This window comes from Oryzias latipes, chromosome 16 (assembly GCF_002234675.1).
Source record: "Oryzias latipes chromosome 16, ASM223467v1".
In the NCBI taxonomy this organism is placed as follows: Eukaryota; Metazoa; Chordata; class Actinopteri; order Beloniformes; family Adrianichthyidae; genus Oryzias; species Oryzias latipes.
In genome coordinates, this window is record NC_019874.2 from 6485569 (window position 1) to 6511718 (window position 26150).

Genomic DNA, 26150 nt, shown 5'->3' on the forward strand with positions numbered 1-26150 from the left:
AGTGGCAGACATCCAAGATAGAGTCTCAGGTATGAAGAACTGGACAGCCCCAGGCCCTGACATCATTCCTACTGGCTAAAGAAACTCACCGCACTCCACGAGTGCCTGGCAGCACAAATGAACCAGCTGATAAGAGATGGGACTCACCCCGAATGGCTAACGGAAGGGCAAACGATCCTGATCCAGAAGGATCCCTCAAAGGGTGCGGTCCCATCCAACTACCGGCCAATAACCTGTCTGTCCACAACATGGAAGCTCATGTCAGGCATCATTGCAACCAAGATAAATAGACACACGGATCAATACATGAGCAACACACAGAAGGGCATTGGTAGAGACTCCAGAGGAGCCAAACACCAATCCTGGTTGACAAAAAAGTCGCTCAAGACTGCAGGTCAGGACACACCAACCTGTGCACAGCCTGGATTGTAGTGGATAAAGAACAGAGGAAAGCCGTTGTGGTGGATGTGGCAGTGCCAAGCGATGGGAACATCAGGAAGAAGGAACATGAGAAACTGGAGAAATACCAGGGACTCAGAGAAGAACTTGAGAAAGCATGGAAAGTGAAGGTGACAGTGGTGCCTGTGGTAATTGGAGCACTCGGGGCAGTAACCCCCAAGCTGGAGGAGTGGCTACAAAAGATACATGGAAAGACCTCAGATCTCTCAGTCCAGAAAAGCTCAGTGCTAGGAACAGCTAAGATACTACGCAGGACCCTCAAGCTCCCAGGCCTCTGGTAGAGGACCCGAGCTTGGAGGAGAACCACCCGCGGAGGGTGAGAGGGGCGTTTTTTATATATTTTATAATTTAATTGGAAATAAGATCAGAAACTAATGCATTCACTTTGTCCGTTCTTTTTCTCCAAGGAGAAACTCTTCCTTTTGCTGATTCAACCATATTATTTTTTTGATGGTCGTATAATCTTCAAACGCCGTCATTAAAATCCCCTACTCTGTCTCACTGAAGTATAGCGCTCTCTTTTTTTCTCCACGCGTTTCCATAATGACTCCGGACTTCGGCGATCCATTGAGAATGAGAAAACTTTATGTACTTGCCGTGCACGCGCATTACGCCCAGGGTTACCAAGTCGAGCATAATTACGCCAACTCATATCCGGTCTTTTGGAACCGACACACACAAAGTAAGCAAGTTCAGGCGGATTTCTGCCAGAGTTCAGGGTTTAAGTCAGGGTCGTTTAAACATGCTTTCTGGAATACCCCCAAGGAGCGGGTTGGAACCAGGCGAGCTGCTCGTCCCTGGAGCGGCTCTTCTGTGCTGGCGACTACGGTCGGGAAGCAGTAAACAGCAAAGGTTCATAAAAATAATTTGAAAAACAAAACAAAAAACTAACAGGCTAAGTATTAGGTTTAAAAAAATCTATATGTAGACATTTTCTAAGTAAAGTTGATAGTTTTATGTGACTATCAACCTGCGTCACCGCCACGACTCCCGCCGGCATGTAATCCCAACAATGTTCCCACCCAGGTAGGACAATGATGGGGAATTAAGAGAAAATTGAAGTTCCTGAAGAAAATAGGACATTTAATAGCACCTGAGCATATTTGTTTGCTTTCAACGACTTTACCAGTATGATGAGGAATTAGCAAACAACAAAGTCTCATATGTTGCAAGACTTTCCAGAATAAACACGCAGCATTTGCCCAAAAAACATCTTGATCCAGATGAGAAAAAAAGTTTGTTGACAAAAATCTATTGGAGAAGCGGATTAACTGCTGGTTGGTTGCGACATATTACGACATTTACTAGTTTTGTGGCCTCTCTGGAAATAGTTCTCAATGGAACCCATTAAATGACAGAGGATACAAAAAAATTAACACTTCTTCAGGAACTTTAGAAACGTGTAAAATTCACTGAAAACACAGGGTTTTCCTAAGGGTGCTGTGGCTCCCGTTGTTTTACTTTCTGTAGGAAACTGATCCAAATGGCTCTTTGAGTGATAAAGGTAGCCGACCCCTGAGCTAGCTGCTCCAAAATACATTCAGAATTAGGCAACATGCAAACTGCTGCACAGAGGACACACACAATAGTAGCTAAGGCTAAATAGGTTTTGCTAACTGTGCTTCAGATTCACAGTTTCTGTTTTTTATTCACAATCACTATCATCCTTCACATTTATACTGTTTTCTTAACAGCATCTGCTTCTGTTTCTTAGGGTGTATTCAGACTGGGAAAATCCCTCTTCCAGATCAAGTCGCTTAATTTGTTCCAGATCGAGTCCCAAACTTTGCGTTTGGTCTGTATTCAGACTGGCATCAAGCAGTCTATTCTGCTACAGACCAAAACTTGTAAACAAAACCACATGACTAAAGATCTCATCAGTCATTGGCCAGGAACTGTGAGGGCAGGTCAGAACAACAAGAGAAAGGCTGAATTCTTCCCCTACGTCTACGGCTTCTCCCAACATTTAGCACTCCAAACAGAGAGTTTGGAAAACTATATCAGAAGTCCCACCCGAAGCCCTAACTTCTAAAAAAAAAAAACTATATAGTGCACGACCATCTAGTGTCCTGGATTTTAAAAGCATTCCCATCATGCTCACTACTTTTTTTTTTTAACGGTGACTATGACGTCATTGATTTCACGAAGTGAAAATCTCATTGATATAAGCGTTTTGCAACCACCATTTATGATTCCACTGTATTCTAAAGAAGAAAATGTTGATATTTTATCAAAAAATACTTTTAAATACATTTTCTATGCAAAAATTGTTCAAAACCAATGCATTGTGGTCTATATTCGCCAATCTAGTGAACGTTGATGCACACTGGTTTTTCGTAGAGACTTCTGGGAGATTTCTAGGGCCCTTCGATTTTGGAATTGTAGATTCAAAAACGCACTACAAAATGGTGAGTGCACTATATAGTGTACCATATAGTGAGTAGAGAATGAATTCAGACAAAACCCCAGTGTCTTCAGGTTCAGACGTTACTCCAACTCAATGACGTTATCAACAGTCGCGGGTTAGCTATGTTGGTGCAGAGCTGCTAGCGCTCGGAAAATACATAACATCAGTTTTATAACTTTAGAAAGTCATGCTAAATCAAAAAGTTATTGCTAACATTTACATGTAAACTTCTGTGCATCAGAGCACAACCACGTGAAGAAAAGCCTTTCTCCTTCTGCAGCACAGAGCGATACCAAACATCCTTTTTTGGCTGGGTGGCTCGGTTGGTAAGGTGACAAACTACGATGCAGGATTCCAAGGTTCGATTCCCGGAGGGGAATAAGCTATGGTACTGGGGGGCAATTACCATATCAATGGCGAGCAGTTAACATCACCCAGTGGGGGTCCTTAGGCAAGGCCCTTAACACTACTGCCTCCCGAGCGCGGTTCAGCTGCAGCTCACCGCTCCCCCAGGGGATGGGTCAAATGCGGAGAAGAATTTCCCCATTGAGGGATGAATACAGTATAAATTTATTTTATTTTATTTATTTTAAAAACTATTTTGGACAACCCTACCAGTCCAAATGTATGATGTGATATTTATGCCAACACATTGCAAACAAAACTTTCTAAGTAGCAAATGAAAATATTAAATATTTGCTTTCAAAAATGTTTTCAAAAATATCACTTCTTACAAATGCCCCAACAATTGGAGGGGTAGAAAGAAGCTGTAGGGGTAGGGGAAGAATTTGGATTCGAGTTACAATTTTTCCCGGGACAGATAACTTAGTCAAACTTTATATTTCAATAAAGAATTTTCAACATCGGTAGCACTTTTTACTTGTAACTTTGGTAGACCGGAGGTATGCTGTAAGGCGGTTACTGCGAGGTAGACGTGCCGTGTGTGCTTTAACTCAGTGGATGCAGTGCTGATGAGACGTCAGGTATGACGGTACGCTGCTAAGTGTTATTGACATGTAAATTGTCGGGAAAACAGTGAAAGGACGTTAAAAGTTGTTTTAATGAACCTGCATTCATCCAACCACCTTTTTCTTTGCTGTGTCTCAACGTTGTGGTCTTATATCATTATTTTTAAGAGAATTCTGTTAGGAACTAGAAGGTAGCTTTAAGGATGATGTCACGGCAGCGCCTGTCTAGCGCGTGCCACCTAACGAGACACAGAAAAGCATTTTCAGCTGTGTTAAAATAAACGTTCCAACAAATAAACAGTTGAACTCTTTTTTTTTTCTCTGTTTCTGTTGGTTGACTTAAAGCGGACCAAATGTGCCTGAATACACCCTCAAAAATCCAGCAGCACATGATCTTAGTTTGGCACTCACTCTGGCACCTCTTTCCATCGGGTTGCAGCGAATATCCTCCTCTGCATTTGCACACACAGGAGTTCTCTGTGTTGACCGACTCCTGCTCACAGCCATGTTTCCCGTCAGCACAATGGTCTGTCTCTGCAGGAAGACAAACTTCACTTACTGTGGACGAGCATCTCCAGCAGGGATGGGGCTTTTTCAGTGCTTCCCCTTGATGCTCCAGTTTAGGATTATTAGGAGTTAGACAGTACAACGCCTGAAGGTCTGTCGTTTGACTATAAAAATCACAGTTCATATCTGCAGGCCTGCAATGTATACCCCAGGCTCCTATTTCAAGAGTGTCGGTTGCAGATCTTGGAAAAAGTCTTTCTTTGTTTTATAAATTAATCCAATAGAAAACCTACTCAAACATAACCATGTCCACTTACTTCTACAGGTCTTTCCATCAGGTCTGAGTGTGTATCCTTTCCTGCATTTACACACACAGCTGTCGTCAGTGCTCATGAACTCCTGCTCACATCCGTGACTGCCATCTGCACAGTGATCAATCTCTGCAGCAGAAAGATCCGAAATTACATATTTGAGTCACCGGCCAAGCTGGCCAGTAGAGAAAAAAATCTAAACATAGTTTTACCGGCCAAATTATTACCCTGTTTTACACAGAAAAAAACGTAACCGTTTAACTTCATACATTGATAATATGTTGAATGCAAACAGAGGAAGTCACAACATAATTAAAACATCAGTTCCAAAAATACTTTATTGTTTGTTTTTGATTTTTTTTCTTCCCAAAGAAACTTTTTCAAAGTAACTCTTCTATTGATTTCAAATTGAGGTCTTTGCTCTATGCTCATTCACACCATCAATTAAGTGTTTTATGTCAAATAACTGTAAAAAAAATGAATGGGCCAAAAATTTCTAATGGAAGAAATATTTTAAAATATACTAACGAAACTAATGCAAACTGGATATCCAAAGGAAGTCTTGAAATAATTACGGGATGGCCACTCAACCTACGGCTTGGTGGCCAAATTGTGGCAAAATGGGAAATTTGGCGATTTTCACATTTTGCCACAATATTGGAAAAGGAAACATTTTGTTTCGTCAACCTTTGACCTCGGGAAGAGGCCGCCATCTTGAATTAGTATTAGTATTAGCTACAAATGAAAACTCATCCTAGGGATTTTTGTTGATCGTTTCCTAACTTCTTGAAAATCACAGGGAAACAGCTGGGGAAAAATGCAGATAGAAGTTGTAGATCTGGACAAAAGCAAGCAGGAAGAGGTGAACCTTCCCTCTAAAATGATGCTTTACATCACTAAACATGCAACATGTACCACTTTCCTCCGCTGCTACATAGCCAGGTCGGTGAAGGCTTGTTAGCTGTTACCATGACAACGCATCACACCACGCATCAAATATTCTGTTTCTTGGGAAAAACGATTTAAACATGTTAAATAGCAAGACTAAAGTACTTGTATTGCATATCTATTTCTTTTGTAAGTGACCATGGTATAAGCAGGAAAATGCCCTTCAAGGTGTCCATTATCACAATCATTCATTTCTAATAATTGACATGTTGTATGGCATTATCACGTGTATTACCAATGTATATCAGCTATACATTGGTAATACACGATGACAGATGTTCTAGTTAGTCTGCGGTTGTCCACTTCATCCTCCAACAACTACGGTTATGAAGTTACCTCTCTTGTCCTCTTATGTTCTAGCCAGTGTATTCTTGTCTCTTTGCTGTTCTCTCTCACCAATAATTCTACAATTTAATCTGTGGGTCACTTGTATTGGCCATTGTTTTAACAAAATAAGATGGCCTCATAAAGATCTGGATTAAACTGGATTATATTAATCCGTTTTAATACTAATTTTTAGAATGACTTGAATCCTACCACTTATGTAATGGTAACGCTTTCTTTTAAAGTACAGTACTTACAGTGTACTTAAGTGGTATTTACATGGTACTTTTTATGGAATTTACTGGGTACTTACAGTGTGTTTACATGGTAGTAAATGCTGGGTATGTACACGTATTACCTTCCTGTATAGTGTATAGACACACTTGGTCTTCTGACCTTACCAAATGAGACAATGCTAACTTGGTGGTAAAGGTAAAGTAACTACATTGTAAAAACATATTCTGGCCTGATTACTTCTTGTAACATGTGGCACATTTAAAGAGAATAAGACAGCAGTGAAAACAACAATCTTTAATATGATACACTTCTGCAGCATATAAAATGTCATCACAATGACATTTGTATTAAGTTCTCAACAAAACAGTAAAAAAGAAGCATTCCAAATATTATTTATCTTTTCTTCCAGAGTTTTGTGTTGTTCCAGGAATGATTGGCATTAATGTACACTGTAAAGTACTGTAAACTGTAAAGTTTCTTTCTTGTTTGGAACAGCTTGAGAAAGCCTTTAAATTGTTCATTTATTCATTTACCTGAACTAACATGAAATTTAAAGGCATTTAGTGAAAACATGTCCACTTACTTCTACAGGTCTTTCCATCAGGTCTGAGTGTGTATCCTTTCCTGCATTTACACACACAGCTGTCGTCAGTGCTCATGAAGTCCTGCTCACATCCGTGACTGCCATCTGCACAGTGATCAATCTCTGGAAAAGAGCAAGAGCATTGCTGGCGATTACAAAAGCAGAAGCTTCACTGTTTCCTGATCCTGTTGCGGCGTAATGTATGTGCCCACTGATATGACATCATAACATAAGAGCCTCTCACTGCTGCAGGTCTTGCCGTCCAGGTTGAGGCTGTAGCCCTTCATGCATCTACAGACAAAGGACTCTGGAAGGCTGATGCAGCTGTGCTCACAGCCATGGATCCCCAGGTCACAGTAGTCGATCCCTGACCAGAGGAAGTGGCTTTTTAATTACGAATAATGATTTCAAAGTGAACAAGAACTGGGGGAGCACGGAGAGCCTTTTCCTAAATTAGGAGGCCAAGACATCACTAACTTTACAACTGGAAACCTAATCATGTCCCACTAAGTGATCCCCACTCAGTAAAATTATATTTACATCCAAATTGCCCCTCACCTGTGTTGTTATGTGTTTAAAAAAAAGAAGAAATAGAGGAAGGAAAGTATAAAACACAACACTACTGTTGCAAGTCTTTCCATCCACAGTGAGCTCATATCCTGGACGACAGCGGCATTCGTGGCCGTCAGGCAGGTTTGCACAGATTTGCTCACAGCCGTGATCCACCTCAGCGCACATGTCTTCAGCTGCAGACAGACGACAGTGAGGAGAATCATCATCAAAGCCCAGAAGAACAGCAGGAGCAGACCGGCCGCTCAGTCGCACAGGAAAAGACCTCCATGACGTGCTGTTCATCCTTCACAAAGACTTCAAACAAAATCTGTTTACCCTTCATTATTATGAGATTTTAGCTACCTAAAAATGTTTAACATATTTATCATATACTAAACAAATTGTTCATGTATATAAATAGTAACTAATAAATAAATTTATATTTAATAATAGTATATAAATGTATGTTTTCTGTTTATTGAGTTATGGTCATGTCCCACAGCAGGTCTGGACTGCAAGGATCAGTTTGTTTTGCAATTCTTCTTTCTGTCTTTGCTGTTGAGCAAAAATGTCGCCTCTACCACATACTCAAAAACTAACCATTATTTGCAGAAATAATAATAATAGAGTACCCTGGGAAAATGAATTTTTGGGCATAGTGAACGCCCCCCACCCCCCAAACAAAAAAAAAGATGACATCACAGCAGCAGAAACCATCAATGAAGTACATGGGGCCAAAATCACTTGTGGGGCTCAATGTTTTGCAGTGTTTTGTCCTACCAAAACCGAACGCACATGTTGGGGACATCCAAAAGAAGTCTGAAAAATTATTATGGGATGGCCACAGGTTTGGCAGTCATTCGAGTGTGACACTTTCACATTTACCCAAAATATGGAAAAAGAAAACTTTGTTTGAGCAATCTGCATGGAATTTCACAAACATGCTGCCAGCTTCAGTCCACCACCACGATCGAAGTTTTATTTAAAACCGAATTAAAAAAAGAAATCACCTTTACCTTATACAAATATCAACTCTTACTAGGGATTGTTATCTTTAACAATCTTTCTGATGAAGTGAAAGTGTCTTCTGCTGTGGAGCGTCCACAGGAAAGCAGAATTGGTGCAGCTCATTTCCTAAAACGCTCCTTCACCTTGGCATGTTTTGCCATCCGGGTTGATGCTGAAGCCCTTTCTGCACTTGCACCTGTATGAACCAGGGACGTTGATGCAGATGTGCTGACACTGATGGTCCACCACCTCGCACAGCTCTGACCCTAATGGAGGTACAAACGTTCCCGTTCAGACACCAAGAAACATGCCGAATAACTGTCGAAGGGAGGCGCCGCTGAGGTCTGTTACCTCCACATAGTTTGGACTGGAAGACCGAGATCAGACTTTCTATCTGGCTAAAGTTGGCCACCAGGTGGACATGCTCTGAGTGAGGCTCACTCCCTATGGTCTTCAGGATCTTCATGTCCACCCGGCCAACTCCAATAGCAAAGATTTGGATGCCAGCCTTTCTCGCTTCAGCTGCAACCTCCTTCACCGTGTCCTGAGGTCTCCCATCCGTCACAATCATAGCGATTCGTGGAATGTGCATGTTCAGAGGCCGGGCTCCATGGTCCTCAGTGAAGGCCGTCTCCATGGTGTACTGGATGGCCAAACCGGTCATGGTTCCTGTGGCGAGGTGCTCCATGTTCTTCACAGCCTGCTCCACCTCCGCTCTGCTGCCGTACGTGTTGAGGGAGAACTCTGGCTGAACCACGCTGCCGTACTGCAGCAGGCCGACGCGGGTGGCATCATGGCCAATGTCAAGGAACTGCAGCAGGTTAATGATGAAGGTCTTGACCTTCTCGTAATCGTTGGAGCGGATGCTTCTAGAGCTGTCAATGACAAAGACGAAATCCAGCGGGATGGCTTTGCAGGGATTCTCTGCAACCAAAAGGAAGTTTGTTATGTTTTCAAAGACTGAAGGAACAAAATGTTCATGAAGTTTGGTGAGCAGTGAGTCACATACCCACTGCACCGCTATGGAGTGCTGTGTCATTTGCCCCTGGGGCACTTCTGGGGTCATGTCTGTCCATCTGCATGGAGTTAGACCACAGCAGGCAGAGAACGCTGAGGGCCACACACCTCATTCTGATGAGAGGGGACAGCTGCAGCACAGGAGCACAAACACAAGAGCTGATGCAGAAAAAAAAACACTGACCAAAACAGTCCAAGACAAAAACACGGAGCAGGATTTCTCTGTTCCTGGAGAGAGAATTGACTCAAAGCAAACGACTATCCCAGCCTGCAGCTGTGAATCTATTGTACAGGGATCAAGGTCATAGAATAAACCTGGAATGATGGATTAAGCTTCAGATAAACCAATCATGTTCTATATGTGTGCATTGTGACACAACGTTGCAAGTCCTCTGCCATCAGCAGAGAAACTCAGCTTCTTCCTCTGGTTTCACGATTCCAGAACTACACCCCCACGCCGCCTTGGTAACATCCTTAACATCCTTAACATCGCATGCTGGCCAGACAGTCTAAAATAGGTATAAACTCTTCACTTCATTCCCATTCTTCACGCCTGTTGATGTAAATATGCATCAAACCACTTTGGCTCCAAAATTCGAATAATTCCTCATAGTTTGTTCTCTTCATAACATGATATCCCCTTTGTTACGCAGCTGACAGTGTCCATCATGATGGGGTATTACTTCAATCATATTCTTGCTAGCTTGGTCAAGTTCTAAACCTGCCAGTGGCCGTCAGAATCCTCAGTGCGGGCTGTGGTCCACTCCAAGCCACCATTAAAGTCTTGTGAAAGTGGAGGAACTTCCTAACTTTGATCCATTTTCTTTAGAGCGAAAATCTGAGCATGTCCCACATTTATGCTCCAGCCTGTTTGTCTGTAACTATGTCAATGTCCAAGGCGTCTGTTCAGATCCGTTTCTAATCATTCAATATCAGGCCAAAAAACAAAGAAACAAAACAACCAGACAGCATTTAGGATGAGCCTTCAACATGAACAGAAAACCAGGAGCTGATGGAGGTGAAACACAGATAAACAACTGTTGGAAGAAGAGAGGAGGATTTTCATTTGAAAGAAGAGTGCAGGAAAGGAGAAACATTCGACTTTTATTACATTTAATATAGATCATAGTCACCCCATTCACTAAAAGGCCAGCAGATTTAGTCTTTCTGATGTTTGATGCTCTTTTTTTTAGTGTTTTTAAAGAGTTAATTTGTTGTTGTTTTTGTCATCCTGGTTTGTTTTTTAAAGTCTTGTTTCTATCAGGACTTTGCACGCTGGAGTGTTGCAGGTTATAAACTGAACTCATATCAGCCATTAAAAACAGAAACACTTTTGGAAAAAAAAAATTTATGTAAGTTTTATAAACTTTACTTATACCTTCCAGTATATGTTGAGTATTTGAATTCAGTGAAACATATTATGGCAAAGAGAAAGTTTATTATATTGTTCAGTCAGAATGCATCTCTGATTAAAATAATTTGGTAATCTTCTCGCGGATTTAACCAGAATTCATTGTATCAAAGTGACCATTTGTCTGAAAGAATTAGAACTGTTTTACTCCTATATTTAGGAAAAGTAACTTAAAATTCCCCAGTGTAACATTTAAACAATTAAATTCTTTCCCAAAAATTTGAGCAGTTTTAACGAATGTGTTGCTGTAATTTATGTTAGTTTAACTAAAGTGTTCTTCTTCTTAGTAAAGATTATGTTTCTTCTTTGAACCTTATTGAATTATTTTAGTATTTTAATTCTTCGACATGTTGAATTTACTTAATACTCTTGTCACTTTGCTGCCACGACTGAGTGGAGGGTCTCATTCTATTGACAGCAGCAGAGACGCATCCACCTGTGCTGTGCTCGTCTTCTGGTGAGCTACGTTTGGCGTTTTGAGCTGTTTCTGTTTGTGATGTGGGACCAATGATGAGGTCATTGAAGGGTTAAGCACAAAATGCATATGTATTACTGCTGAACACCACATAAAACCTACGTTTACGGAATTTAATTGAAGATGTTGTGAACTGAGGCGTTTGTCTGAAAGCAAAGCAAGTTAAACTATTTCAGCTTTTTCTTTTTTACAGAGACAAAACTGAGAAGCTCTGCTTTCAAGTTGCAAGGTCAGTTTGCCTTAAGCATGTTTTTACATTCTAATATTGAATTTTCACATTTCATCCAAGTTATTTGAGGTGTTGTAAAGGCTCTTTAGGAAAGCAAATTTTATTCCACAGTACGTATGGTACATTTCTCTTTTAGCGCAGAGTCTGTTTTAAAGATGAGAGCTGGGATTTTCCATGTTATCGTCTCATGAAGTCAGCCAGCACAGCCTAGAGGAGCCTGTGGATTTTTGCCGCATAGGTGGGTTAACGTGATTTAGGAGAAGCTGAAAGGTACTGCAGATGGTTTCCTGATCCAGTTCCTATGAGGGCCATTGCTCACCTGTCACTCTCAAACTTTTGTTTTCAAAAAGACAGGTTTTATTTCACTGACAGGAAAAACGAGGCACCAGCACCATAGAAAGTGTCTAAAACGTCCAGATGTGCAGATAAAGCTGGATCAGAGGAGACCTGAACACAGCATAGCATTCTCACACTTTTCTCTGGAAGCTGCAGAGGAAGCAAGTGGCATCCCTGAAGATTTCTGCACTGCAGACGGGGTGGTTTTATGAGTCAAACCAATCGGTTTGGACTTTATTTTGAAAATTCCTTGCCCTCACCACAGAGGCACTTTCCTGAAAGCAATCCTGGATTTTTATTACAGTTTTAATAAAGAGTTACAAATCTATGTATTATTGGATGATAGTTTTAAACAAAAATGTTGATTAAAACAGTTAAAAAATAAAAAGTACTGAAGTTATTTTTTGAACCTCTGATGCTGGGAAAGGAGCAGATTGTTGACCAACAGCCTCAGTCAGTACAGCAAAAAAAATAATGAGAAATTTTACTCACCTTTTAAAGAAATGTCAGGTTTTCTGAAATAATCCCAGCAGTGAGTTGTGAGGAGCCGCAGCGGAAAACCTCGACCTCCTCTGTTAACGTCATAAACATACGTATATAGTGGCCATGTTTTTCTTTTTTCAGTATTGTACAGCCCCTTTACTCCATCCTCTTCAGGTCTGTTTACACCGGCTGACTCCTCCTGGTGGAAAAATCCCTCCAACATGAGTTTCCTTCATGTGCTTCACATCTTTCCTGATAAAAAGAACCAACCATGTTGAACTACCTCAGAAGAATAAAGAGGGACTGTATTAATATTATGCATTTTTAAGTACAGAATTGGGCGAATGGGCTTTTTACAGTTATATCATAATAAACAAACCTAAACCATAAAAAATAAAACAACATGGCAACATAATTTGATTGAAAACATAAATCTTTATTTTCCAGGCAGCAATGGTCGTCAGGTTTGACTGCAGTCTTTCCAGGACATGTTCTGTCCAGGGAGCAGCTTCACTTGCATCTGGTGGAATGGACTTGAGCGATGTTCACGAATAATTGAAAAAACACAACTGTGGTTACAGACGTTCTCCAGGTTCCTCCGAAAAACTCATTCAGAATGTTTTTCTAAGAGCAGACTCCACAGCAGGGATTCTTCCTTCCTCTCAGAACAGATAAAAACGGCCCAGAGACATTTCTTTCATTGAGCAAAAACACAAAAGGACATCATCTAAGCACACTGGGGTTGATCCTTTGGATCCTAAAGGACAAGCAGTAAAAAGATATGTTTGATATACACTAGGTTGCTCTTTGATCATGTCAGAATTCAGGCAGATGCATCTCTTTAGGAAACGTCGGCTTTAAATGACGCTCCGCACATCAGAAGTGGACTCCAGAGAGAGAAAGTCATGAAGGAAGGCAATCCGACGCTGATCCAGAGCGGAGACGAAAACACAGCACTAGGACTCTCACTTACAGCTTCCTCACTATTGCATTTGTCCTCAACATAAGTAAGTCCATATAGGTCACGACACACAGAATACCATCAGCTTTACAGTCAGTAGAAATATATATCATCTAACAAACTTTATGGAGCTTTTGCCAGACCCAGATTCAAAAGCATAACTGTGCTCATCATTTCTGGAGTTAGCCTGAACGTGAGTGACGGGTGTGCTCACGGTTGCCAGATCGGACGGTTTCCCACCCAATTGTGCGTTTGTGATTCTGAATTTGCACGTAAAAATTGCTTTGCGTGGGGGGAACGTTTCAGCAGATGTGGGGTCAACTGGGCAGTTTTTGGTTTCTTACTGAAATACGATTCAAACAGGGACGAGTGGGTCAGGGGAGGCAAGTGAGCCTCACCTGCAGTCATGAGATGTATAGCTGGCTAAGATTAAAATTGATAAATGTCTACTAATCTGTGCTATAAATAACATTGATATGCTTGATTCTGATCATTTTATTCCTTTTGATAATCCAAATCTGTGTATTTTGCTTGTTCAGTTACAGAGTAGGCTGTAAGGTTTGATCCTTTATTTTGATCCTTTATTAAAATCTTTATTTAGTTGTGACATTATTATTACACGCCATCACTTTCCATTTAATAGATAAAGTATTTCATGTTTGTCTATCATTTATTTAGGGGAAGAAAACTACTAGATATTGTTAAAAAAACACAATAGATCATTTGTTTTATGAACGCATACATACATACGTTTTTAGGAGGATTTTTCCTGTTGGCTTTGCACAGACTTTCCTGTTTCCTGTTTATGCACAATTAGGAAATTACCAAATACTTTTTGGAGTTGCTCGTGTTTTATTCATTCTTGGAAAATATTAGATTCACAAGAAAACGTTTTTAAAAATCAAACCCCTACTTTAAGAGGAGATTTGCTTGCATTCGTCCTCTCTTAAAAAGAATAAAAACTCTTTCCCCTTCTGATAGCGATACTAAGTCAAACAGGAACCCCCAGTATTTGATTATTTATGTTTTTTCCTTCCCTTCTTTTTCTTTTGTGAAGTGTTACGGCTGTGGCCGGTTTTGGTTTTGTTTGGTTCTGTTTGTTCTGTGTCTTGTGTATTTCTGTATCAGAGTGGGACTTCTGTGTTTTTGTGCATCTTTGTGTGTCTGTTTTTGTCTGATTATTTTCCGGTGTGGTGGAAAGGGGGTGGCCTCCCATTGGACCAGGGCTGGAGGAGGCATCCTTAAAACCACCACATGGACCTCCACACCATTTTTGTTAGTCTAGGGAGGTTAGTGTTTGTCTTTGTTTTCCCTTTTCCTTTGTTCAGGTAAGAAAACAAGTTTTCAGTTAGGTGGGGTTTTGTTTGCTGTTTCGGCCTGGGTTCACCCTGAAGCCTTTTTGCTTCACTTTTAGTTATTGGTGGTTGTTTATTTATTTGTCAATAAATTTGGTTATATTTTATGGAGACATTCGTTTGGTGTTTTTGTTACAGTCAGATTTACTAGCCAAAAGCTTTACTTTTTATGTTATGCCTCCAAGTACCCCTAGACACAGAAGGGGGCGTAACATGAAGTTTGAGGAAAAAGAGGTGTTGTGAGCTCACGTTTGTTCTTCTGTGATTTCTAATAAAGTTCCATTGGAGTCTGTTATTCAATGTTTTGCCCTGACTGACTGCAAAAATAGTGAATTTAATATAATTAAAAGATTTATCAAAGTTTGGCTTTCAATCAAAACGGAAAATAATAAATCATGGATGAATAATTACTGATAATTACAGCTAATTAATCACAGATTTACTTTTTGGACGTTCTTGTGGGGTCTGTTGATTTTTAGATGACTTGGGGCTGAAAACCGTGACACTTATCTGGCAACCGTGTGTGCTGCAGATGCTTGTGTGTTTGTGATGTGAACGCACAGCGGAAATGTCACATGGCCAGCTGTGAAACGCTGAACTGGACAGGCAGTGTGGTGCAAACATCATTGTAGTGTTTTTTTTTTTTTAGGGCAGGATCCCGGGAGCCTTTCTATGCCGTTGCAGAGGTGCAGGGCGCCGGAACCCGTTTGGGGGGGACGCTCATGTTGTCGTCGTAGGGAGGTAGCAGCACCTGCATGTGGAAAAGTGACAAAAAGCCAACCAAATGTCAAAGTCGGAGCAATGGCTCAGAAAAATCTGATTTTAGGAAATGGCTGTTTAAAAATTATTTAAGCCTTATGTGCATCAACAATCAGGGTCAACGACTTCATGATTACAGCAGTTGACACTGAGATAAGATGATTATTTACCCCTTGTGCTATCCTATGACCCCACCCTTACATTGACGTGTTCTCCCTACCATGACAAAGGTAGAAAAAGGTGGAAAGATTTCATGTAATCCATGGACACCAGTGAAGATCACAAATCATTGAAGAAAAAAGGTTCAGAGCACTGTCTAGTGGGTCTAGATGACCCAACTCCCAATGTTAAAGTGCCTAGGATAGCACAAGGGTTAAAGAATACTTTGCTGAACATCGGCATCCAGATTTAGCTTAAAAGCTGAACACAAATATCTGCAGAGCATCTTCTCTTCTTCATCCCTGACACAGAAAAAGGTAGGATGAGGTCACAGGTTTGCTGCATTTATTTAATGAAGCACAACTGAGATCCCAGCGTGAGGAGACGATGAAACAAACAACAACCCCCGAGGATCCTGGGTTAACCTGTTCACAGTCAGGGAAGGCATTTCTACTGTGGAAAATGGGTCAACTCTGGATTGATGAACTCTGTGATGAACCTGTTTGACCCTTTTGGGCACATCTGTTTCCTGCAGAGGGTTGGAGGCAAAATCAGGACTTCACGATCTTCAGGTGAGACAAAACCATCTGCCCCGTCACTGATGGACAGCTGCAGAAACACGTCATCAAACCAATTTGATCCACATTGGAGTTCACATTGTGTTTCTGTTGGTTGCTCAGTGAGCAACCTTTGTTTTGAAGCAAGGGTAAGATTCCGGAGGAACTCGCAGGTCTTTCTGCAGCGCTCTCATAAACGCCGCTTCATGAAGGAGTCACGAACACAGAAAACTGACTGAGCTGCAGTTTCCTGCTCCACACTGAAGGAGCCCCGGCAGAACACGCAGAGAAAAAAAAGATAACCGTGATGTTAGGAGACGTCACGGTAAAATCTGGGTGACTTATAAAAGCCAAGTCCAAAGAGAGTTCCTGTTCTCCGTGTCTTTTTAATTAAGTAGATGTTCATAGGAACACATTCATGAGCAAACAGAAACATATTTTCTCTGCACTGTTCTATAATTGTCAAGAGTTTTATATAAACCCAGACAGAACAAACAACAGTAACCTGACTTTACGCTTTAAAACCTTCAAAAGCTCATAATGCTGACCCCACTGGTCTTCTCAAACGTTTAGCACATCTGAGCCATTGTTGGGTTAAAGGTTGATTTTGGGGGGGAGGCTTTTTGATCATCACCAACCTCCTCATCATAATCTTCTGCAAACTGGTAACAACGCTGACTGTGATGGGTAAAAAATTATGAAAATACAAAGAATGACTAAGGAAGAGGAAGTTTGATTGGAGGTGATGGGATCAGATGAATATAAACACCAAAAACTGCTCATTTCCCTGCAAACGTAACAGATCCTTACTGTTCCTGTAAAGTCCAATCAGCATGCGACTGTGTGGGCGTTAATGACTTTTCTATATGCTCTGCGGTTTGTCCCATATGGAGCACATTAGTGGACTTTTGACCTAAAGTGCTGTCATGGAGGCTGCAGAGCAAAAGCCATCGTCGGTCAGCTCCCACACAGACGCTGCAGAAAACCCTTAAACGGCCAACGCTGACGTAAACACACAGAGAGGCGGGTTCCTGCTTTGTTTTTTCATTGATGGGGGGCTCGTGCTCCTCTCTGCAGCTCAGCTGTTTAACACATCAGGAGCCTCCAGCCGCCTCTGCAACCCACTACATAGCAATGAAACAACCCTGCATGGAAACGTGGGATGTGTCACTCTGATAGGAGGTCCATGTTTGGCAGAGCTCTTGAGCCACTCTGGAAGGTCAAGTTTCAGCCTTCGGTGATTGACAGCTTCTCTCCGTTCCTGCTGATGGTTAAAACAGTTCACCAGAGTTTCTCCGGCATCGTTTTTCTCCCGGCTGGAACAGGTGTGTGGGCAGAGGAAACCAGACACCAACAAGGGGCCCAGTCCAGCCTACTATACAAAAGCTCAACCTGAAACTGGTCTCAACTTAGGGACTTTACAGCCAGTCTGGCCTGAGCAGAAAAAGATTTCACATCTGGCCTGAAAGAGAAATTCCTTTATAACAGCTTGGTTTTACTTAGTTGAGTTGGTTTTGACCAGGGATGGGTCCATTTCATGTAGGAACTCTTCCAAGAGGCCAAGCTGCTGACATGAACTCAAGCTGTTCCAATGAAAAGACAAGACACTGTCAGGAGTAGAAGAAAACCATCGACTGTATCAGAGAACTGGACTGACTAACTCTTCCCCCCTGGCGTTCCAAACAGGAAGTACCTTATTCCTTCAAGAAGTCAAACCCCCATAGACGTCTATAGAGAAATAAACAGCTGTTACTCAGTCATTCTAATGGTCAGAATAACCATTATCGCTCTGATACCTTTTTACAACATCTTCTTGATAATTCTAATTTTTTTTTTCTATGGTGCAAGTCCTTCAGGTTATAAACTGTCCAATCAGATGCTTCAATAAGAGGACGTGGTGCCTGCTGGCCGACACGTCCAATGCTCAGAATGTTTGACAGATTTGGTGTAGCCCGCTTTCAGGGGTGTGGACTTCCAACAAGCTCACTTCTGAGTGGCAAAGGCGGTTGCCATAGAAACAATGACATCAATCAATCACTGCTCAGATACAGTCGATGTGTTAAACGCACATCAGTGTTTTTCAGACTTCTGAACAACCATAGCACACATGATAAATGACAGCAGTGCTTGATTTAAAAAGCAAAGGTTCCAAGCATCCCAACTGTTTCCACTGGAAAATACAGAAGGATTACTGTTCAAACATGTGGTCTAAAACCAAGATTTATGGAGAAACTACAACACAACCTTCTGGAAACTACCAGCATGTTTGATGTTTCACCAAGTAAACACAAATATAAACATAGAAACTCACATTGGAATAATAATTACTCAAATACATTGGTACATTTAAATAACAAAGAAGTGCTTCATTTCTGATTTAACTCAGAAATTGTTGTTTTTTTTGCCAGAAATGTTGAAATATGTGACTTAAAACAGCTTCTAAAAGTTTCAGTTTACTTCTAATTGGAGTAAAAATCATTCTTCATGCTTAAAGAGTCACTTTAAAAGTGGTAAAACAAGCCTTCCAAGGGAAAAATAACACAATATTTCCATAATATTCACTTAAGGCTGGCCTTTTTAATCCCAGCAAAAGTTTGAGATTTTCACTAATCCCATCTCACGTTAGTGTCACATTTTAGTGAAAAAGAAAAAAGGGTTGAAACTCCTGATTTTAAACAAAACATTCACCAATCTAAGCCCAAAAAACGTAAGAAAACCAACTCCTGGGTAATTTACCGTGGTGTCGTTGGTGGTGACATAGAGCAGGAGTTCAGAGCTGCCTCTGCCGCTCACATATCTGTAGCAGTTCCACACACATGCGATCAGGTAGGCCTGGTTCCAGAAAAAAACAAAAAGAAAAGACACATCAGAGGTGCAGAAAATCCAAAAATACCGCCTTCATATGAGAAATATACATCTTAGAGATCGTGTGAGGATAAACAGATTGATGCCACCTCAGCAGCTCCTCTGTGCTGTTGGAGACAGGAACAGCTGGGAGTTTCATGTCAGGTCGCTCAGCTTCAAAATCGTTCAAAAAATATCAGCAGGAAGTTGGTTTGACTCTTTCTTCATGCAAACAGCTTGTTTCCTGCATTTCCATCCTGTTCTCCTACCAACATGACACTATATCAAAAAGCTCAAGCTTAGGACATCCGTGGGACTGTCAGTCCTGAACCCACAAGAGCCTCTCAAACAAATCAGTAACTAATATGCATTTATTGAAATTCACCAAATTAATGTTTTTTAATTGTTGTTCATAAAAAACACTTAAAAAAACAAAGAAATATTGCACTTTTCCAAATAAAGACTGCATGGATGATGTGGTGTAATTATAGCTTCCAAGAAATCCAAGGAGTCTGGAAAAACTTCAGCTGCACTGTTAACCAGGTGTTTATCTCTGACGTTTTGGTCAGACATGTCCTGGTTTGAGTTTAGATCAGTAAATCGAATCGACTTGTTCAAAACGAACCACTATGAATCGAATCAGCAATCACTAATTATGATATGAATTAGGCCTGCACAATATACCGCAAATTTATCGTTATCGCGACATCAAGCTGTTCAATATGCATACCGCAAAAGACGGCGAAAATTGCAATAAATGATTACATTAAATGTGCTAAAACAAACTCATGGCAGCTTGAAATATTGAACAAATGAAATAAATCCCTTTATGCATTTCACCAATCGGAAGGACCCGTTTACGTTGTTGATCAATCAGATGAGCCCTTTTATGTTTGATGTTTGCCTCCTAGGGTCATTTGGAGTCATTTGGAGTATCATTTTTAAACTGCTGTAGTGAAATGGAAATGATGTTTTTGTTTGTTTTGCTATTTGTTTATATACCGCGAATTATATTGTTATCGCAATATTAATCACCAATATCGCATATCGCGAGTTTTCCTCATATCGTGCAGCCCTAATATGAATCAAATGGATGTTAAACGATTCGTTGCACCCTTAATATCTAGTGTCATTAGGCTGTGGTGTGAGGGCTTTTCTGTCCACATGCAGCTACGGGTAGCTTCAAGATTACATCAACCTGCCTCCCAGTCTAGACCTTAAAGGGCCTATATCATGCAAAATCAACTTTTTGGAGCTTTTAAGTGTAATATATAATGTTCATTCCTCCCGAAAAACAGCCCCACAGTGATATTTCGATCTGTTCGCGCATCTCTGAGCTTTCCTCTGAAAACCAGCCCCTCCCAATCCACGAAAACCAGCGAGTTCTCACATTGTGATGTAGACCAGTGAGAACAGCTTCTTCCAGGAAGAGTCTGCGCTGCTAGCCCCGCCCCCAGGCTAACACACCCACCCACTTTCCACTGTGGAGATAGTGGTGATCTGCTAAACGCTTTTCTTTTATTTACACATTATGCACATCCATCTTTGTCAAAGTTCAGATGTTGTTTGTTTTCATGGGAGAAACGCAGAAACACTAGGATGACGTCATGAAATGGGCGACACCCACAAGGAGAGAAAGGCGGAGCCTCAGAAATCAGGTCCAGTTACTTCCAGGTAGAAAAATGAACTGTAAAAATAACTTCTTTTTTTTTTAGATAGTTCTTTAGTGTGCCAAAAGTAATATATTATCTAATACATGGATATAGTTTATTCTGAAAGGAACATGACAACAGCGTTTTAACAAACAGACTCTTGTTGTGTTCAGTTCACAGAGAGCGTGTTTGTGGTGTAACACACGTTTCTGCTGTTTCTGACTCTCAGCGGACGGCTTGTTTCTGGAACGCTTTGGCCAAACATAACACCATCTGCTACATCCATCCATCTGTTTCCAAAGCTGCTCTAAGAGCTCCGACTTTCTTGCCCCATTGTAACCCAATTAGGGGCTTTTTAAGGCCCTGACAGTTTTGCCAGGAGAAAAGCCATTTCTTTCCCTCTGCATAGGAAGCTAACGCTACAGAACGATGCTGTGGATGCCACAGTCCAGCTCAGATCACGTGATAGAACAGATGCATGATCAGATCTAGGAGGATCTCTACAGAGTTTGGTTCTTGTACGGAAGCAAAGAGAGGAAACTTTACCTTGAAGCCGAGAATGCAGCCGATAAAGAGCAGCACAATGAGGACCAGCCACACGCTGCTAAGAGCAGAAACCTCCTCTTTGTAGGGAAAGTTGTCAGGCTGCAATCACAGAGCAGTCAGTCAACATCAGAGACTCCAGGTGAGGTTAAGGTTTGACCGCAATGAGAGCAAAAACCCCTGCGGTTTCTCACCAGCTGCTGCAGGTAGTCCTGGATTGTGTTTGGGTAAACCACGATGCTGACAGCCACCAGCGTGTTGAGAGCAAAGTCAAAGATTTGGTAGCAGAAGAAGGGGATGATCCATGCAGCGCGCAGCTGAGACACAGGTTAAAGATCAACACACATCTCACTACAGAGTCCTCCGGGTGATCAACCAGAGAAACGTGCTCCCCTTAAATCCATTTTCAAGATCATCTGAGTTTTACAATGAAGCTGAAAATGAAGGGTTTTTTTTTTTACCTTGTATGCGCCGTATGTGGCCATCCCACAAATAAGGATCATCAGCAGGGAGATCGCTGAGGCAATGCACATGTCTGAAAACGCCAGAACAAGAAGGTTATTCTAAAGGACGACCTCCACAGTAGTATTCATGCTTTTAGACCGTTTGCAGGAGTTTTCATGCAAAACAGGTTTGTTTGTTTGTTTTTTATTCTCAAATGTGTGCTTTCTGTGTGCACAGCTATAAAAATGGACCGAATCTGTGGAAGTTGAGCTCGGGTTCACGTGGACCCAGCATGACCCAGCATGAGAACAAATAACCAAGATGATTCTGTTATGTAAATACAGGGAGAGGCTGAATCCCAAACACACAAGACCCTGTGCTGCAGACCGCTGAGTGAACTCTTCTCTGCTGACCTCCTGCTGTGGGTTTGGATTGTTTCTGCAGACCAGACTGACAGGAGGAAACGTGTTTGAGCTTCTAAGAGGAACTACAAAAAAACACGCACCGGTGATGTCATCCAGAAAATGACTGTGCTAAATGGCAAGAAGAAAGATCCCTCTTAGGGTTCAAATCGTCCACTGTTGCATTCAAATATCTTTATATTATAAAGTCACCATTTAATATTTGCAGGAATTTGTCAAAAAGCAATTCATTTAATTCACTTCACTTGTATTTTTTTTATTGTTAAGACTTATTTTCTTTGTTTTCCTCACCTAACCTTCCTGCAGTTTAAGTTCTAACCAAATTAACAAAAGGGAGAATAAAAACTCTATTTTACAACGGGTTGTTAGACCACAAAATAAAAAGTGTAATGCTCATATTACTAATAATTGTGATAGATTCTAATTTTTAAAACTGTTCTATGCAGGGGCAGAGCTAGAACAATTTATATGGGGGAAGGGGGGCAGAAGACTTAAAAAGGGTGACGAAACACCAGAGTGGAAGATCTCTACAAATGAAAAGATCAAAAATACCTTTTTCTAACACTGTGATTATTGTTATTGTTTCAAAAATATTGATTTTAGTATTGTTTGCAATGCTTTAAGAAACTTGTACTGATCGTTTCCTAATCTTTGTCGATATTGATACTAAAATTGACCCCAAAAAAAGGGCGGGGAGTACTCCCCCCCTCACCCCGCCCCTGGCTCTATGCATTCTCTAATAGCAGCCTTGTTTCCTCATTATTTTGAAGATTTAACTGCATTCAGCAATGCAAAAAATATGCAAAGGAGACTATTTGGGCTGCAGCTGCACCACAGCAGGCAGGTCGGCTGCAGGCAGTCGTGCAGCTGCACCACAGCAGGCAGGTCGGCTGCAGGCAGTCGTGCAGCTGCACCACAGCATACAGGTCGCCTGCAGGCAGTGGTGCAGCTGCACCACAGCAGGCAGGTCGGCTGCAGGCAGTCGTGCAGTTGCACCACAGCAGGCAGTCGTGCAGCTGCACCACAGCATACAGGTCGCCTGCAGGCAGTGGTGCAGCTGCACCACAGCAGACAGGTCGCCTGCAGGCAGTCGTGCAGTTGCACCACAGCAGGCAGTCGTGCAGCTGCACCACAGCATACAGGTCGCCTGCAGGCAGTCGTGCAGCTGCACCACAGCAGACAGGTCGCCTGCAGGCAGTCGTGCAGCTGCACCACAGCAGACAGGTCGCCTGCAGGCAGTCGTGCAGCTGCACCACAGCAGACAGGTCGCCTGCAGGCAGTCGTGCAGCTGCACCACAGCAGACAGGTCGCCTGCAGGCAGTCGTGCAGCTAAGAAGCTGCTTGCTGTTCAGCTATGCTCAGTCACCGTGAGACAACACAAAAAATGTTGTTTTTTATTTTTTGAGGGTTTTTTAGATCTGAACTTGTGAAACTTTTGAGATAAATGACTCCTTCTGCAGCTATTCTGGGCTATATGTGTTTCTAGAGGAATGGTGGCACCAGCTGCCTGAACTTAATCTTCAGGAATAAAAGTCGTTTCTAATCGGAGAATCTAGGCACCGTGTGCTGTGGGACAGCCTCTTCACCTCTTGTCAAACTGTTCCAGAGCGTTCCTCCAGCTTTTTTTTTTTTTAATTCTCCAAACAGATGGACATTAAGCTTACAGGTTTCCTGTTTGATTAAAGTCAGGAGAACCTCAGATTACCTGGAAACCAGAACTACAGTGTCTGCCTCAGAGCAGAAACACTCGTTTCAGATATGACTAGGTCTGAAATAACAAACTGGTGTGTGTTTTGCTGATGAATAGGATTTCTGCAAAAGCCGTCCGTGATTAAGCATGGCACCTTCAGACTCTGAGTTTCTGGGTTACTTACTGGCATCATCCATGACATCCAGGTCATTAGCCAACTCAGCGCTGGTCAGGTGGTACTGCTCAGGATCGCTGAGCGCGGTGAGCAGGATGAGTAACACCACTGCGTTGATGAGCTTAGGGCAGAGGACATATGGGTGAATAAAGAGCAGCATATGGACAGTGGAGCAGAGGTCAACGTTAGTCAAAGCTGAAACCGTCCACACAAAAATGGCCACCTGAGAAATTCCACAGCTTTAGTTCATAGAACTAAAGTGAGGGTTTCCCGCTCTCCAAACGTGTGTTTCCTGTGGTTCATTAACACAGATGACTCATGCTGATCAGGTGAAAGGAAAATTCTCCACGGTCAACAACCGGACTGACACTAAGCCTGCAACCTGAACATGTTCTCATTTATTTATGAGGGAGCAAAGAGGAGATTTTTCCATCTGCTCTGTTTAGTTTGGTTCCCCTTTTCTGCTGCAGGTGTTTGTGCTGCGTTCAAAGACCTGACAAATGTCTGTGTTCCACACAATCCTACAGAGAAATGTTCCTGCATTTGTTGACTGGAAAAGGGGAATTGTGAATTTGCGAAACACTAAACGTCAATCTGAAGTGACAGCACATGTGATACGGCAATGACGCACAACAATGACCTAAAATTTGGGACTAATTAACAAGTCTGAAAAAAACTAAAATGTATACACATTTTACTTAAACATGGACAAACATCTTATTTGGTTTCATTAATTATATTAATATACTTTTGTCTCAATTTTATTTAATAAATCTCCTGATTGTACTAACCAAGTATTATATTCACAAAACAAAATTTAACAATGAATCTTCCAATTTTTTTATTTATCAGCCCAAATTAGATTTTACTTACACTCCATGCCATCCAGTACACACAAAAAAGCAATTAAAACATGTTATTTTGCTCATCTTTATCATTTAATATTAGTTTATTTTTGTGTATTTATCCCCAGTGGCGTTTACTTTGAAATATTGATGTACAGTTTATTTTTCACCTGTGTTTATAATAATAATAATAATAATAATAATAATAATAATAATAATAATAATAAAATTCTATAAACACAACAAAAGAGAATGGACAGACAAAAAAAAAGAAAGAACAAAAACGACCGAAGTGACACCAAAAACTGGTCCCACTAAATGCCGGGATCAAGTGTCTGTCTCTGGATGCTTCCGTGGATGCGGCGGGAGGCAGAGGCGGGACTCACCATGTACCAAACCCCGAGGATGATGGTTCCTGTGCGGACATGGCAGCACAGGCAGCAGCTGGTGGAGTACCAGCGGTCCCACGGGGACACCACTGTCTTGTCCGTGAACATGTGGACACGCAGTCGGGCTCTGGGGGGAAAGCAGAGGTCCGCGAGCGTCGCCTCTGACCGAAGAATGACGAGCCGGAGCCACTGTTTACTGTTTACCTGCTGCAGGAGCAGCGTCTGCGCGCGCAGCACAGCCATGCACAGGAAATCAGGTTACTTTCAAAGTAAAACATCAAATGTCACTTTTAGGTGAGTGACAGGCATCGCAAAGATGTTGTTGCGTTATTTAAAACACGTCTTTCTACCGTCTTATAGAAGTATATATTTCCACCACACAAAAGAAATTGTAAAATTTGAATAAAAACTTCAAACTACATGTCAAAGAATTCCTGAACTTCGGAATACAATCATAAAGGCTTACTTTTTGTTATCCAAAATCTTAATAGCACAAACAGAAAATGTATTTCCATTGGGGTGTACAAAGAAGATAAGTCAGATGTCAACAAAAAGTGCACAGGACCTTGCATTAGTGGTGTGTAAACACGCATGAACGTTTGTTTAATGTGCTTTTATTTTGATGGCTCGTAAAGACTGTTTCCGGTTAAATTCAGATTCAACAAATCGAGCTTGTCGTTCAGGTGATGACGGACACCCTCGTCGGAAGATTAGACGGGATTAAATCCCATTATGCAACCAGTGATTTCGAGAAAGTTATTCCAGGGATCTATAAATAAATACGACACTCTAGAATGTAACTTTCATGTCTTTAAAAAGAGGATCCTTTTGAAAACGGATGAGCTTTATTTTCTTTTTCCATCAGTTTCACAGACAGGATAAACAATCTCTAAGCGTCTGAAATCCAGATTTAAAAAAATTAATAAACTCATACATGTCCAGTTTGGGCTATTCCTTAATTGTGCCACTTGAAATAATTTAAAATTAACTCCTCCAGGGGTGTAAGTTATGATTCATTTGATCAAAGATTGGATTCATATCATAATTTATGGTTGACGATCCGATTCTCTGACCTGAAATTGATCTTTGTCCAAAACATC

At 41.4% G+C, this 26150-nt stretch overlaps 2 protein-coding genes across 3 annotated transcripts in view; both read right to left on the minus strand.

Annotated features, from left to right (window-relative positions):
• The window catches only part of matn2 (matrilin 2), a 20519-nt gene extending 8145 nt beyond the window's left edge, over positions 1 to 12374 (minus strand). Inside the window, exons 1-9 of one of the 2 annotated variants that reach the window (XM_011484895.3) lie at positions 12265 to 12374; positions 9314 to 9452; positions 8656 to 9228; positions 8448 to 8570; positions 7368 to 7490; positions 6989 to 7111; positions 6745 to 6867; positions 4659 to 4781; positions 4246 to 4368 (exon numbers count right to left, since the gene is read on the minus strand). In XM_011484895.3, the coding sequence (XP_011483197.1) occupies positions 4246 to 4368; positions 4659 to 4781; positions 6745 to 6867; positions 6989 to 7111; positions 7368 to 7490; positions 8448 to 8570; positions 8656 to 9228; positions 9314 to 9434 (1432 nt within the window). In that variant the 5' untranslated portion in view covers positions 9435 to 9452; positions 12265 to 12374. The remainder of the gene's footprint in view (positions 1 to 4245; positions 4369 to 4658; positions 4782 to 6744; positions 6868 to 6988; positions 7112 to 7367; positions 7491 to 8447; positions 8571 to 8655; positions 9229 to 9313; positions 9453 to 12264) is intronic. The other variant, XM_011484896.3, reaches the window with a different exon arrangement.
• A 296-nt stretch (positions 12375 to 12670) lies between these two features.
• On the minus strand, positions 12671 to 25308 carry laptm4b (lysosomal protein transmembrane 4 beta). Its single transcript, XM_023964340.1, has 7 exons — positions 25048 to 25308; positions 23826 to 23937; positions 21547 to 21620; positions 21280 to 21402; positions 21089 to 21187; positions 18783 to 18878; positions 12671 to 15322 (listed from the first exon to the last, which is right to left on the minus strand). Exons 1-7 carry the CDS (start codon positions 25291 to 25293, stop codon positions 15242 to 15244), a joined length of 831 nt encoding a protein of 276 aa, XP_023820108.1. The 5' UTR covers positions 25294 to 25308; the 3' UTR covers positions 12671 to 15241.
• Positions 25309 to 26150: the final 842 nt, after the last annotated feature.

Excerpts from the sequence above, each read along its gene's own strand:
- laptm4b (XM_023964340.1), bottom strand. The coding sequence starts at position 25,293 with ATGGCTGTGCTGCGCGCGCAGACGCTGCTCCTGCAGCAGGTAAACAGT. Across the intron at positions 23,938-25,047 it reads TCCTCGGGGTTTGGTACATG|CTCATCAACGCAGTGGTGTT; the intron begins GTGAGTCCCGCC and ends CTCTGCCCTAAG. Across the intron at positions 21,621-23,825 it reads GGATGTCATGGATGATGCCA|ACATGTGCATTGCCTCAGCG; the intron begins GTAAGTAACCCA and ends TGGCGTTTTCAG.